We start from the raw sequence: 15368 nt of genomic DNA, 5'->3' as shown, positions 1-15368 counted from the left end.
CCCATCTCCTCACCCTCTGAAACAGTCTTTGTGTGAAGGTGACTGCAGCTGCACACTCACAACCCCTCCCTTCAGTACCACTGCAATAGCTGACAGCAACAAGGCCAAACTTCTCAGCTGCATTTTAAAATTTGTTTTGAATTTCCATTTTCAGAGAGGACTGTAGCTGCCTCCACTGTGAATTCAGACCTTGCATTCCTCTGGAGCAGACACTTCTGGGAGTCTCCAAGCAGACAAATCCATAGCCTGGCCATAAATATACCTGAGAGACTGAAGAGTCTGGAGATGTGCCCAAAGGCCACAGGGAACCTAAAATATCCAGCAGCACATACAGAGGTTGCAAGCAGTGAGGAGGTGACAGGTTACTTGCTGCTTGTGTTTCAGGTACCATGGGGAATGCCAGAGCTTTGGGCCTTCTACTTCCAGAGGGATTTTGAAAAAGAGATGATGCAGTGGAGGATTCTATGAGTGGAAGGTGACAAGTGAAGTAAGACAGCTCTCAAAGCAGCAGAAATCCTGTGATTGGGCAACACGTTTATTAGGGATTATGAGTACCTTTTATTACAGTGCTTTTCATCTCTGGTATTACTTAAATGAAGGAAAGAACTGAGCTCCCTGCACAGGCACTGCACTACCACCCACTTCACTGGGGTGGGACACAGCTGGTGGTTTTGCCAATGCAGCCTTGAACAGAATAAAACACACCCCAAACAAGTCAGCTGAAACCTTCATAGGATCAAACCAAATTTTTAGAAGTGCCAAGACCTAAAAAAACATGCAGTTCTTCAAGTTATCTGTACCATTCCCTTTGCAGACAGACAGCAATGAAAGAGACTAAAACATTAGCTTGCAATAGTAGAGAGAAAAATCTGTTTTACTGGTAGTGTGCATAAATCTATGGGGGCTGGATGGTGTTTTTTAAATTAACTTAAATCCATAGTTCTTAAGAGCTTTTTCAGTGTTAACCTTGTGAAACATCTCACTCTGCCAACAAAGACACAAACAGGAAAGAAGGAACAGGCAGCATGGCTGCCCAGCTCAGCTATGAGTGTAGGTCCATGGTGATGCCAGATCTGGGCAATGATAATTTGGTCTAGAGGAGGTTCAGGCATGTCACCACATTCCTGATAAATTACTCAAAACTCACAATACGACTTTTAATCCAGACTTATATTAATTGATGGGATACAGATTATTCTTAGCCTGGCACAAAGTCTGCAAATACAAATGTAAACTGGCAACGTTTTCTGAATCCACAGAACAAGTTTACACTGGATCTGCATTTGGTATCATGAGGCTTCAGAGGTTTTGGTCCTCTACCAGCAGCCCTAGAGCTTGATTTACTGTGTTGCTGAAGTGCAGCCTCCAGGCCCCTGAGTGAGAAGAGGCTCTTCCCTAGACTTTTTAATTCAGACAAGTGTCAGGAATGTGCTGAAAACTTGGAGCTGTCCTACCTGGGCAGAACCATAGCTAAGTGCAGGCTCAGGCTGGCTACATCATATTCTAGTCTGAAAACACATTCAGTCAGAAACAGATAAATTAATACATTTCTTTTTTTGTAGGAACTTTTCTTTAGTACAGATTGATGTGTGGGACAGTTAGCATCCTGCAACACCGTCCTGGTTGAGGAACATCACCTTGACCTGCAGGGAACATCCATTGCATGGGCAAAAAAAGTGCCAAGAGCCACTTAGTGGAGCTGCTTTCCCCTCTCCCCACCTCCCTGTTAGAAAGTTTTGCAACCAGGGCTGAGCTCTGTTGACTGGAGTGCTCCCAGCACTGTAACATGTTTATCTCAGCAGCCTAACGCCGATGGAAACGCAGCCTTAATTCCAACCGGGTGGACAGAAACTGGGAGAGAAGCTGAGTACTACTGCCACCAGCTACCCAAACTTTGAGTGTTTTTAAGAAAAGACTTTTTCCTTAAAATGCCCAAAATTGCACTGGGGAATGTCTCATAACATCAAAAGTGGATGAAGCAAGGAAAAGCTGCAAATCCAAAAGAGGATTAAGCAAGATTAGTGTTCATTAAGAGTAGAGTCACACAACTTCTTTCCTTTGTAGATGCTAGCAATTGTTTTAAAACCCAAGATACTTAAAGAAAAAGAGATCTTCAAAAATGTAACATAAATTTTACAATTCCTCTTCCGGACCCATTTTCCACCAAGCCTCCTGAAAATCCAGAAAGGGAGAGATCCTATGGAAAGAAGAAGGACAGTTTGCAAGTATTTCTCATCCAGAATGCTGTAGTTTGGGATTCTAGCCTTTTTCTACAAGTTATTTGCCTTCATGGTAGTAAGGAAAGGCTCTATGGTATGGTATGGTATCTGGAGTCAATTCAAAACTCAGCAACCATGATATAAAAATCACTGGACTTGAAGCAAGGTGTTTTCCAAAAGTTTCAGTCAAAGAAGTGATTTTTCAAGGTCTTTTGTACCCTGTGACCAGCAGAAAGCTAAGAAATTAAGATAGTAAATTCCTAGGCAAAAGAAATCAGATTTTGAGATGTCCCACTTTATACTAGATTTATGTGGCAGGTTTTGTGCAGCAGGGCAGGTTGGGGGGGCCTGCAGGAGTGGTTTCTGTGAGAAGATACCAGAAGCTGCCCCTATATCATACAGAGCCAGTCCCTGCTGGCTCCAAGCTGCAAGTCAAGGCTGACCCCACCAGTGACACAGGTGGCATTTCTATGATAAAATGTCTAAGAGAGAGTAAAAAACACAGCACAGCAGCTGTGAGAGACAGAAGAAAGAGAAAGCACAAGATAAACAACTCTGCAGATACCAAGTCAGTAAAGGAGATGGAGGAAATGCTCCAAGTGCAGGAGCAGAGATTCCCTCAGAGTCCATCCTCCTGCAACCCATGGAGGGCCATGTGGAAGATCCCATGCTGAAGCCTGGTGATGTGCCCTGAGGGAAGCTGCAGCACATGCAGAGCCCACACAGGAGCAGATTCCTCCCCAGTGGCCCATGGATAGGAGCCTGAGCAGGAACAGATTTCCTGGCAGGAACTGTGGCCCATGGGGGACCCAAGCTGGAGCAATTTGTTTCTGAAGGACTTTAACCCATGGAAAAGACCTATGGTGAAGCAAGCAGTTCACGAGGGACTGCAGCCCATGACCTTGGAGAACGTCATGAAAGACTTTATTCTGTGGAAGGGACCACATGCTGGAATTGGGAAAAAGTGTGAGGAAGAAAGAGCAGCAAGAACATGTTCTGAACTGCAACCCCAATTCTGCATCCCCCCACATGGTTTGGGGTATGTAGAAGAGTCAGAAGTGAAGCTGAGCCTAGGAAGAAGGAACATGTAGGGGGGAAGGTGTTTTTAGTTTTATTTCTAACTATCTTAGTTGCTTAAAATTAGCTGGCAATAAATTAAAGTAATTTCTTAGATTAAGTCTGTATTGCTTGTAGTGGTAATAGGTGAGTGATCTTGTCCTCATCTTGACCCACGAGCCTTTCATCTCATCTTCTCCCCTCATCCTGCTGATGGAGGAGTGATAGTGTGGCTTGGTGGCCCCTGGCAGCCAACCAGCCAGCCACGCATCTGCTGCAGTTGCTCATCTCATAAATACTCCAGCCTGTAAACAGACTTAGCCAGAAGAATCAAGCCCAGCTACTAGAGCAGCAGTCACTACAACAGAATGTAACCATGCTGTAAGTAAAGAGAGAGAACAGAACCTAAGAGTGTGAGAGATACCTTGAAAGGGACACCACAAAACTGGAACTAGTGAAATCAGTAAATAAAATAAAAGTAGAAAGGCAGCAGGAAATGGGCAGATACCTGAAATAAGAAGGGCCTTGAAAGAACTCCTGTAAAACAGGGAGTCTGCTCTGAAAACTTTTTCTTTTCTCCCCCAAACATCCTGGGTCACACATTCCTACAGTCATTCTCATTGATCATCCCTCACACACCCACAGAATGACAAACCCCTGTAAGTAAGCACACTGACTTCCTTCGTACAATTAAAGCATTTTCCTGGAAAATTTCTGTGATGAGCCAAATCAAATAAAACCAGAGGACTGGAAGCTATCCTAGCTCCAGCTTTTTTCTGTTGTTCCAGCCACCCAGATCAGCCAGGATGCTAAAAATATGTCTTGAATCAGCATTGCTGTGTGCGTGTGAACTCCTTCACTGGAGGTAACACATTGCCTGTGGAATTTGCAGTGTAGCAAACATCTGCTGCCTAGTTTTAAGGATGATACAACTGCTTATGCACTCCATTAATGAAGAGCTCAAGAAACCTGTAAAAACCTTCTTAAAACACTGCATATCTCCCCAGCCTAGGTGTGAAGAGGCAGAGGTGTGGGTAAGTATGGCAGAGAAGTCAGGCATACTCCACATCCACCCACAGAGTTGGGGCACCATGCACACTGGACCATCCAACCAATAATCCTTGAGCAGAGGTAGACCTCAAATCCTTAAGATGAAAACTATCACTCAAAGCAGTAATACTCTAAGAACTTCCACACATTTAATAAACTTAAATTTACTCAGCTCTCTCACAGCTATTTTAGAAAGTCTTTGGAAGACTGAAATGGAAAGAAGAAAAGCCAAACATTGTACAACATCTCATGTTCCTCAGGACCTCCATCACTACCACAAATAAAAATTACCTCCTGTTCACACTACAGTCACTGTCTGCACGTAGTAGAGCAACACTAACAGACTAAATTAATAGAAACCCTCCAGAAGAGTAAAAAGCTTTATAGTGTCTGTCATGGCAGAGTTACCTTCATGTACCCTCTCCAACCAAGTCAGTGGTTACAGTTTGGGAAATCAAATGAAAAAAAGCAAAAAATTATGTGTTGGCTAGCACAATGAACTAAAGGCCTTCCACTGCTCACAGATTAATGCACCTTTCTTAACTATTTAACATGAATACTGATTTAATCAAATAGCTTTCAGCCTCCAACATGCCAAGTTTTGCATACACATGAAAAATAAAAACATTTTTCATTTTCCCAAAATCAAAACAGAAGTAATGGGTTTTTTTTTCTTTTTCAATTTTGGAGATGTGCCAGGACTCCAAGAACAAGCTCAAGAAGCTTGGAAGCTCACATATAGATACCCCAGAATGCAGGTGCCTCAGGCTACGGAGCACTGGTAACTGCCTCAGACAGGAAACCAAGCAGGTTTCAGTGGCCCTTGAGCATAGCTCTGTCAGGTTGTATAAAAATAAAAATTTCTTCTTGAGTAGCTTTTTGGTTTTGATGATTTGGAGAGATAAGTGTTTTGTCTGGAAAAAAACTAATCACTCTGATAGAGATTTGGAATTTATACTAAATGACCATACTTGCCCTGAGGGGTTTAAAAAAAAAAAAAAAAAAACAACAAAAAAACCCCAAACACCACACACACCAAAAAAGAGAACACCATAGTCTTCTGGCTTTCTTCACCAATTCCACACTCCCTTTAATATCAAACCAGGAGGTCCCCATTTCAATCCCTTTTCTTGCTTTCCCATGTTCCCACACTGTCTCATGCCAGAGACCTCTGTGCTTAAGAGCCTAGGTCTTTGCATTGAGTCCAGTCACCCTCTAACACCTCTGGGACTCTTGCTCTGCTCCTCACAGCACCATTCCCAGGATCTTCTTATATAAAGACTCTCTCAGAGGGTCCCAGGGTAACCTTCTCTGTGTGCTCCTTTCTTTCACCCTACAGTAATGTCAGATTCCCAACTCCTTCTCCTTTCTGTCAAGGCTCCCATCTCTCCCCCTCACACTTGGGCCTCTTGAATGTTCTCCTCCCAGTTGTCCCTCCCACCTGTGCCAAGTTTAATATCAACAGCAGATGCTAATTATAAAAAAACCTGTTAATCCACTAAAGCAAAGCTGTGTGTCAGAGCAGCTCCTTTATGTTCACCTGACAACAGCTTCCAGGGATGTGCTAAGGGAGAAACAAATCCATGTCCAAGAGCCTGATCAGAAACCCAGCAAGAGACCCTGCTTATCTCCCAGGCCCAGCCTGTGCCCTTGGACCATGCAGCACCCTGCAGGAAGCACCTGGGAAAGGGAGAGATGACCTGACAGGAAAACACACATCACCCAGGAAGCAGGAATCTTGTTTTTTGCAGACTCAGCCAATATATTGCTCTTCCCCTCTTCCCTCCTTAAGAGCAGACGAGTTTTCATGGGTCATTCTTCCTGGTGGCTTCCTGTTTAGCTGCTGAGTCCAGAGGCTCAGGCACCCAACAAAAAGGGAAAGTGCTGGTGTCCTACACAGCTCTCCCCTTTGAGACCTGCTTATCTGCTCTGCTTTTTTTTTTTTTCCTCACTGCACTTACTCAGCAGGGCTGTGGGCTTCTATAAGTGTTCCCACCACCAAACCACAGCCTTTTGAAGAGACAGAAATTGCCAGTTTCACTATCCTCAGAACAGCACTTCCGACTGAGCCAAAAAACTCAGTGTAGGTGTTGCTTGTAGGCAAATTGTTTACAACTCATTCAGCTCTTCTGGATCAATGGAAAGAAGGAGCAGCAAACCTGGTTTCTGAGTTAGAGTGAGCAATGAAACGGGCACACTGCCCCAACTTTTAATGAGCAAGACAAAGAAAACCAACCCCAAACCCACCAACCCACTACTGAATGCATGACAAGCTTGCTGTGTCATCCTCCCCTGCCTACAGCCACAGTCTGTTGGAAGAAAAGAGGTGAAATAGAAATACTCACGCATGTCACCAATTGCTCCTTTTGTGACATTCGTGGCTTTCCTTACTGTCACAGTGAATATGTGTGAATATTGGTGTTCCACCTGGAAGAGAAGAGAATTAGAGGTAAGTAAGCTGCAGGACCAAAAAACAACTACCAAAAAAAAAAAAAAAAAAAAAGGTTTAATTTTTTCAAAAAAGAAAAAAAAACGGAGAGAGAAATCACCCAGTCAAAATGTTAAGTGAAACTCATACTGGATAGAGCATCTTAAAGCTGAACTGCACCCTGGAGCTTTACTGAAAGGTCAGAAGTTGTACTAGGGTTGCTTGATTTTCCTGCAGCCACACCTACTAATCTCAATGAATAACACTCCTCCTCTCTACAGAACCTGCTCTAAGGCATTTAGTCAACGGCAACTTGCTATGGTAAGAAAAAAATAAAAAGGGGGCTATTTAACAATGTGCTTGTCTATGTAATTACCTTCCCCCAGTAAAAAGAATGGGTGCAATTATTTCAAAGTATACATTCTGGAGCAGATAGAGGCTTACTGCACACACAGTTAGTAATGCATGGAATATACCCTTTTAGGATACATCAATATTCAAAGTGCAAGAGTCCTAAAGACAATAGAGGGAAGGTGAAAAGCAAGCTGTCAAAACAGCCACAAACAAACTTCATGCAGATTCTGGCACTTCCCATTTCCTGCAAAGCCCAAGCACACAGCAGGAGCTGGATGTCTACCCTGAACAAAATAGGGAAGTAGAAAAAGGCTTGAAATTAACAAACAAAAGTGAAAACCTTACCAAAAGGAGGTGTGTAATTCATGTATTTTTTTACTTTACCTATACCCTACACAGTCATAAGTTTGACCAGTCAACTGAGTATCATTCTGAGAATCAACCCCACGTATTTCAAGGGAGACAACACTGGCCCAAGTGCAGAGCTTGCTGGTAAGATTTAGGATTTCCTTATTAGAGACAGGATCAGGTCTCATAAGTGGTCATCATAAGACACATCCACACTGCTATCTCACAGCCATTCCTCAGACACCCAAACTGTCTGACTGCCCACACTGCCTGGACACTGACTCACCCCTGGCACAAACTGGAGGGCACCAGATCACTCTCCTGAAGCACAGACTCAGACACCAGGAGGGACCATCTCACATCTGAGCTCTACCTCTGCACCCAGCATCAGGTCCAGGCTTTCACAGACTCTTACACCTCAAGCTGCTGTATCTAAAACTGACCTGAGACCAACAGTGATACATCCCTACTTCAGCTTTCCATTTCTAAAACCAGTGGTATTTTCCATCTTTTTCTAACCACCCATTCACTTTGAGAAATACACTAAAATAAACACTGCCTATCAGTCATTAGGACCAAAACAACTACCCATATATTAAAGGTCTTACAACACAGTCCAACCAGAAGGAAAAGGTGGAAGCACCAGAATTAGGAAATCCATTCACATTTATTTAAAATGATAGACAATACCTCTGATATGGGATATGCTTATTTCAGGCTGTGTCTGGTACCTTCTCACTATATCTTCCTCTGGACACTGTTTTTTGGGTTTTTTTCTTAAAAAAACCTCCTCTTTTTAAAGGAACAAAGAGGTAAGCCAACAAAACCCTTCAATTGATATTGAAGCTTTCAAACAGCTTAGTTTTCAACAGTGACACCTCCAGTCCAGCTACTGCTGCTGCTTCAACTGCTGGGCTTCAAGGTAGCTGTAACTATTCCAGAACTGGTTGCTTCAGCCAAGACTCACAATTTGACATACACTACACATTTACACCCAGAGACTAGAACCAAACTGGATCACTCTAATACAAATAATACAAATAAACAAAGAGAATACAGTTTCTAATAGGGTACCTATAATTTTCTAAAAAAACAAAAAAAACCAAAAAAACCCAACAACCACAAAACAAACAAAAAAACCCACAAAACCCAAAACCAAACAAAAAAAAACAGGAAAAAAAACCAGAAAGAAAGAAGCAAAACAAAACAAAAAACCAAACAACCCCCCCACTAAAAAAAACCCTAACGACAAAAACTATCTTCTAAAGACAGCAAGAGTGGCTCAGGAGCTTGGGAAAGCTTAAGCAACAGTTGAGTCAGGACACATTAAAAAGTAACACAAGTGATGCCAACAAACTCCCCCACAAGTCTGCAGTCTAGAGGTCTGCAAAGGCAAAGCCACATCACCATGGCAAAGCATCTGGGAGAGAATGCCCAGGGTGACACTGAGGGTGTGACTTCAGTGCAGACACCAGCTGAGCCAGACACCAAATCGTTGCATCTTTATTGAGCCTGTAATCACCCACACGCTGTGACAACTGCTGGAGAATCACTGGGGGACAGCCTGCCCAGCAGTGAATTTCAGCTCTGTAATTTCTGCCTTGAAGTTGTCTGGTTCAAAAGCCAAGTAAGAAGGGAGGGGGAAGCTGTGACAATGTAAACTGCACCTTAGGATGGGTGAACTGAAATCTTCACAGCACTGCAAGTGCTTCACCAGTCACAGGAAAGACAGGGTCAAGGTGCCAATTGATGCTCCCAACCAGGGTGGTTGACTCCCCTCAAAAGTATCAAACCCAACAGAAGGGTTTAGATGGGGGAATTCAAAGCTCTTCAGCAGCAACAGCTACATAAGAGCCTGCCCTGTGCTGATGTGGAGACACCCCTGTGATTTTGGGACATCCATCTCCTGCTGCATCACAGCTCCCAAGAGTGGAGGGATGAACAGGAAGGAGAAGGGGGCTTTTCCCTGAACTTGCCCTTGCCACATGGCAAAAAACATGCCAGGTGTTCCATGACAGGAGGGTGAACAGGGATTTTAGGGGGTACCTGGGACCAGCAGGTGTTAACACAGCTGTGTACAGCTGGCCCTGTCAGTCTTTCTCAAGTGTGACTCCAGACCTTTTACAAGTTGTGAATCTGCAGAAAACAACTCTGACTGGACCTTGTTTAGAGTTTGCTTCTTGAAAGTGCTCAAAACTGTTTTATCAGGATGTGCCACCTTCACACACACACATCAGATGGCAGAGGTGTTGGTTTCACAACTGGGCCCTGGCCCCAGAGCTCGTTTACACAGTGCAGCTCCTTTGTCACATACAACCTTATAATTAAGAGAAAGAGCCCAAAGTACAAATACACCTCCCTTCTCCTTATTCTTAGCTGTTAAGAAAGAACCTGTCCTCACTAGAGACCACAAGTCAGAGATCACCAAACATTTCACAACAAAAAGCAGGATGGAGTTCTAATTAAGTTAAAAGTTAGAACTTAAAACATGGGTGTGGTGGATCTAGTTCTCAGCTGCTATCTGCAATTCTGGAGCCTTAACATGGGAATCCTACAAGATGCTCATTGTCAAAAAGCACTTCTGTGAAGGAATTTTCTGGCATCTCTTAGTCCTACACATGAAACTCACATGCCTAAGTAAAATGCCATCAAAACAAGATGAAACTGCCACATATTAGTGTAGTCTCATTACAGTAGTATAGAGAATTTTACTTTAGAAATAGAAAATTAGTTTCTATTATAAGTCAATAACTGTTTTGCTAAGACTAATGTGAGAACTCCTTTTTATTGACTTAAGCAGCAAAGCTGTTGTCCTGTCAAGAGAGTTAAGTCTGGCTAAAGATCTGGTATCTCTTGAAATAAATGTGAGTACACGGAGATCTGGCAAACAGAAGAAGAACATTATCTTCTTTCCCTGCACCTCACCCAAAATAATGTGCTGAAGCTTGCAATTATGGAGTTATTAATATTTGGCCATAATCACATACTTGGAACAAATTTGCAACAGAGTGGTACCAAGATAAACAATCTCACTCTAAGTTAAAAAAAAAAGTAATTCACAGAGATACACAGGAAGCTTAAAAGTCTAGATTGTTTCTTACCCCAAAGTAAATGTTTTTCATGCAGTTTAAGTGCAATTGGAAATAAAGGGCAGTTTCCAATTAGGATCCAGTTTCTGAGTTTATTAAGAGGCCATATTAACACCTGGCAAAGCTTTCTGAAGCATTTTTGTTAGTGTTTGGAAAGACTGAGTTCTACAGAAGTTAGATACCCCCTGAGAATACAATAAAAGTACTGACTCTAAATATTTTTATAAATCCAGCCCTTGCTAGTTTAGATGACTAAGCTGCATTTTCTAAAGTCACCTATGTACACCTTAAGTCTTGATAAAAATCTGTACATTGCCAACTCCTTCTGAAAAACAGACGATAATATATACATCACTTAAAAGTTGCAACACTGAGTGGAGCAACCATGCATACCTTTAAAAACATAAGTCAGGTTAAAAATTTCAGAAGCTCACAATTAACTCAAAACCCTAAATCCTATCATCCAAAGTGATCTAGCTTTACATATGGCTTTAAACTGCAAGAGGACAGATTTAGGCTGGATATTAGGAAGAAATTCTTTACTGTGAGGGTGGCAAGACACTGGCCCAGGTTACCCAGGGAAGTTGTGGTCACCTCATCACTGCAAGTGTTCAGGAAAACAATGGATAGGACTTGGAGCAACCTGGTCCAGGAGGTGTCCCTGCCTGTGCAGGGGGGGTTGGAACTAAATGACCTTTAAGGTCCCTTCCAACCCAAACCATTCTATGAGTCTTATGCTACTATGCATTTCATTTCACTTCCTCTTTCTTCATAAATTTAGAGAACAAAAGAGAAAAAATTTTACAACATGCCCTGTCTGAACATGATCTTTCTTGTATTATGGAAACTCCTGTGAACAGAATTCACCCTCTATTGGTTCCACTCACAAGGGTTTCCAACTACCCTGCAAAGCCATGGTTCCCTACCTCCTGTTTGCATACCACAGCTCTCCATCTCTCCTAACTCATTCTCCTGCTTCCTTTGGTCCTCTCCTAGTTCATTTCCTCCCAGTACTATTTCCCTAGTAATCTGTTTTCCCCTGTTTCATATATCACTGCATTCACATCTAGATAAACCACATTACCTTCCCACTACTGGACTGGGAAGCAGTACAGCATGCCAAGACCTCTGGTCACACAATTGGGTTTTACCTACAAATTTCCACACTTACTGAGAAACCAAGGGATTTAATGCAGTACTTTACATATTCCAGAATGCTGAGTCACAAAATGTAACTCAATCAGGTTATATACCTGCACACAAAACACCAATCAGGGAGCTCTGGTATGGACAGATTGTGTAATAAGGATTTATTACTTTCACTTCCTTAATGTTAAGGACACTTGACCTGACAATTGGGTTGGACAAACAAAAAATGTTCACCTGTTTTCTTAACTAACAGATTTTTATCAAGTCCATGCTCTTCTTATACAAAGGTTATAGCAAATTAAAAGAAACATTTGTGAATACAAACAATTTTACCTTGAAGTGATTTTTCCCATTGTTCTAGTACTTATCTCCTATAGCAGTGTAACTGAAGATGCATTACTCACCTTAATTCTTTACTCTCCCAATATGAAAACATTTTAGGTAAAATCAGGTATTTTCTGTACCTGCAATAACTCTGTAAATGTAATGTACTTTATTCCTCTGAGGTTTTCATAGATGAGAACAAAAAAGAAAAATAAAGACAAAATGTGGAAAACACATAACAGTTAACAAACAGAACTGATATAAAAAAAAAACTGATATAAAACAGCACTGATATAAGATTGCTGCCCTTGACTTTTCTAAATCTTATTAAAACATTTCATGCAATTTGAGTTGTTGAATTAAGAAACCTCGAAGATTTCCATTCACTTTCCAAGCAGTTAAGGATCAGCTCTTGGATTGTGCTCTTTCTGAATTAACAACACCCCTGCAGCAGCAGTTCAGCACTGTCAGTGGACTGCAGCTTCTAAGGCTGCACTTAGTTTACTATGGTACAGGTATCAAAAAAGATCTTATGTGAATGATTCAGTGCAATGTGATACAGATCAGATCAAACATTCCATCCAGGAGAGGGCACTGATGCAGAAAGGAGGAAGCCAGTGTAGTATGTGAACATTGTTAAACACAGACATGGACCTGAAGCTTGTCTTTACAGCAATGTTCTCAGAGCTATGGATTGAGTAAAACACAAGCTTGACATCTGCTGGCTGCAAACTCATGTAAAGGATGTGACTGTGGGGGGTAGAAACCACATAATTGATAAGAGACTGTTCCAAGGAAGCACAGGCTGTATTTTTAGCAGTGTAAAAGTTCAACTTTATGACAAGCATAGGGTAACTAGCTTTGAGTATGTATCACTTTTCCTGCCTTGAGATTCTGGGGCTGTTACAAGAAGTCCATGCTATGAACACATCCAGCTTGTTTCAAGATTTCACTTTAAGAAGGAATTGCAATTTTCTGTGTTTACTTTAGAAAGTCACACAAGTAGAGGTAAGTGTGACTATTAAAGCCAAAAGCCAGCACTCAACAGGCTGCTGAGCCACTCCACTGGCTTGCCATGCAAGGGCAGCTCCACTCCCCATGTTTCTTTCTTCTGCTTCCCTGGCCACTACTTCTCCATTTAAACAGATTGTGCTCCCATAGTTCATAGAATCATAGAATTGGCTGGGTTGGAAGGGACCTCAGAGATCATCAAGTCCAACCCTTGATCCACTACCACTGCAGTTCCCAGCCCATGGCACTGAGTGCCACATCCAGTCTATCTTTAAATATCTCCAGGGATGGAGAATCCACTACTTCCCAGGGCAGCCCATTCCAATGCCTGATCACCCTCTGGGTTTGAGCCCTTCCCTTGGGCTAGCTCTGACAGCAAAGAATTCATCTCTGGCATTTAACTGTTTGGCTGCCAATTCAGCAAAGTCAGTCAGCTCCCACCAACCACACCTGTTCCACAGCTGGAACAAGGGATGCAACAGGAACATTGGAATAAAGCAGGAAGGAGGGAGCATGAGTTTTTGGCCACAGTGTGTTGTTGAGTGGCACAGATCGTTTCACTGAGAGTTTGCAGGATAAATGTGAAGATTCTCTTTGAATTAATATCACTGATACATGCTAGTTTAACACTGAAATATTATCCAAAATTGGCAACTTATCCCTCTATCCATACTGCTGAAAATTCAGGGAAAAGAATTATTGGGTAATGAATTGTACCAAAAAAACACTCTACTGTAGAGGAGAAAGTTAGGTATATGATATTACTTTTGTACACTACAGCTTATTTGACAATCTGTGTGTGGAAAAGCTTCTATAAAATAGTCAATTATGGGCACCTCAACAGAACACTTAGAACAGGGAAGTCCTTTAGAATGACACCCTATGACATCATACCAGGAGGCTGCTTGGAGCTCATATTCTATTTTGATTTACATAAGAGCAACCACACTCAAAGCCATGACATGCTTTTGAAAAGCTAACTTGAACCTTTCATATTTCATTCAAGTAGGTTTCTCATGAAATTTGCTCTAGCCACATTTACTATTTCTTTAAGGAATTGGGGATAACATTCTGTGTGCTTATTGAGAGTAACTTCTAATAGGATACATTATATTAGATATAAATGCATATAGGATACAAGTATACACAGAAGATTCAAAGCTACTTACCACAATGTGTTGATAAGGATCTATGACAGACATTTTTGTCTTAATTTTTATTCAAGACAGCTGGTGAGTGTCTCTTTCAATTCTGCACAGAAGTTTTCCCGTTTTTCAAAGCAGAATTCAGTGTGTCAGATCCTTTAAATATTAAATAAAGAAAATACATAATTGAAATTCTTATGTTCCTTTTAAAATATAGGTAACAGAAGAAATTAGTTCTTCCACTTTAGGAAGGTACCCACAATTCATTTGTTTAACAAGAACAAAATATCATATAAGCTGTGGGGTTATAGATATTTACTTGCCTGAACTAGAGAAATTTCTTGTGCTTGTTTCTTCTACTTCAGGATAAGATCATGGACCAAATATCTTGAATTCCACTCATCCAAGTGTTTCTAGCAGCTCTACAGATAAACAAAAGAACAGAGCAATTGTATTTATCCATTACATACATTCAAATGTACATGCTCCCATGCATTAAAATCCTAGTTTTTTAAAAAAAAAACAGTGTTTAGTTAATAGCCTTTTTACTGTAGTGACAAATTCTTGGTTCCCATGCTTTGCTTCTCTATTAAGATGCTCACATGGTCAGGACAGGACAGAGCTGAAGTTCCTCTTTGTATCCTCCTCTCTGTACAAGGTGAAGTACAAAGATATTTCATACCCTCAGACCACAGGATGTGAATTTTAGAACTGAAAAGCCAGTTAGAAAGCAAAAGCACAACAGTCAGCAAGTGCCCCAGATAACTGCAATCCTTTATAATAAGGGTCTGTGTAATCATTTTAATGCAATTTTTCATTTGGCAGCTGCTCATTGAACCACAAGCAAGCAGCAGTAGTGTTCTCTGTGAACCCATGAAGGAATTCCAGCTAAAGTTGTGGATAACCCCCCAGCCACCCTGGCAGTCTGGAGATTCACCTGCAGCTTTGATGGGCAACCTGCAGCTTCCAGGACTGCAACAGGTTCTCAGCAGCCCACTATTTTCTGAACACTTTGGGAAGATTTCTACAGAAACCAGGGGCTACCCAAAGGCCTTGAAATTCAAAAATTGTTCCCAGTCACCAAAGCAAAATATACTGAGAGGTTATGCCTTTCTGCATCTCTAAAAAAAAACCCAAACATGCAAACTGCTGGACAGAATCAGTTATTCAGATGGATGACAATCAGATCTGAACA

At 41.7% G+C, this 15368-nt stretch overlaps 1 protein-coding gene across 2 annotated transcripts in view; it reads right to left on the bottom strand.

Moving 5' to 3' along the window:
* PLA2G4A (phospholipase A2 group IVA) overlaps positions 1-14325 on the bottom strand; it is a 59438-nt gene extending 45113 nt beyond the window's left edge. The window contains exons 1-2 of one of the 2 annotated variants that reach the window (XM_071751089.1): positions 14198-14325; positions 6671-6752 (exon numbers count right to left, since the gene is read on the bottom strand). In XM_071751089.1, the coding sequence (XP_071607190.1) occupies positions 6671-6752; positions 14198-14230 (115 nt within the window). In that variant the 5' untranslated portion in view covers positions 14231-14325. Of the gene's footprint in view, positions 1-6670; positions 6753-6874; positions 6948-14197 lie in introns of those variants that run through there. The other variant, XM_071751090.1, reaches the window with a different exon arrangement.
* Positions 14326-15368: the final 1043 nt, after the last annotated feature.

Source organism: Heliangelus exortis, chromosome 8 (genome assembly GCF_036169615.1).
Source record: "Heliangelus exortis chromosome 8, bHelExo1.hap1, whole genome shotgun sequence".
In the NCBI taxonomy this organism is placed as follows: Eukaryota; Metazoa; Chordata; class Aves; order Apodiformes; family Trochilidae; genus Heliangelus; species Heliangelus exortis.
The sequence above is the reverse complement of the archived record's forward strand: the minus strand, read 5'-3'. Positions and strand labels throughout refer to the sequence as shown.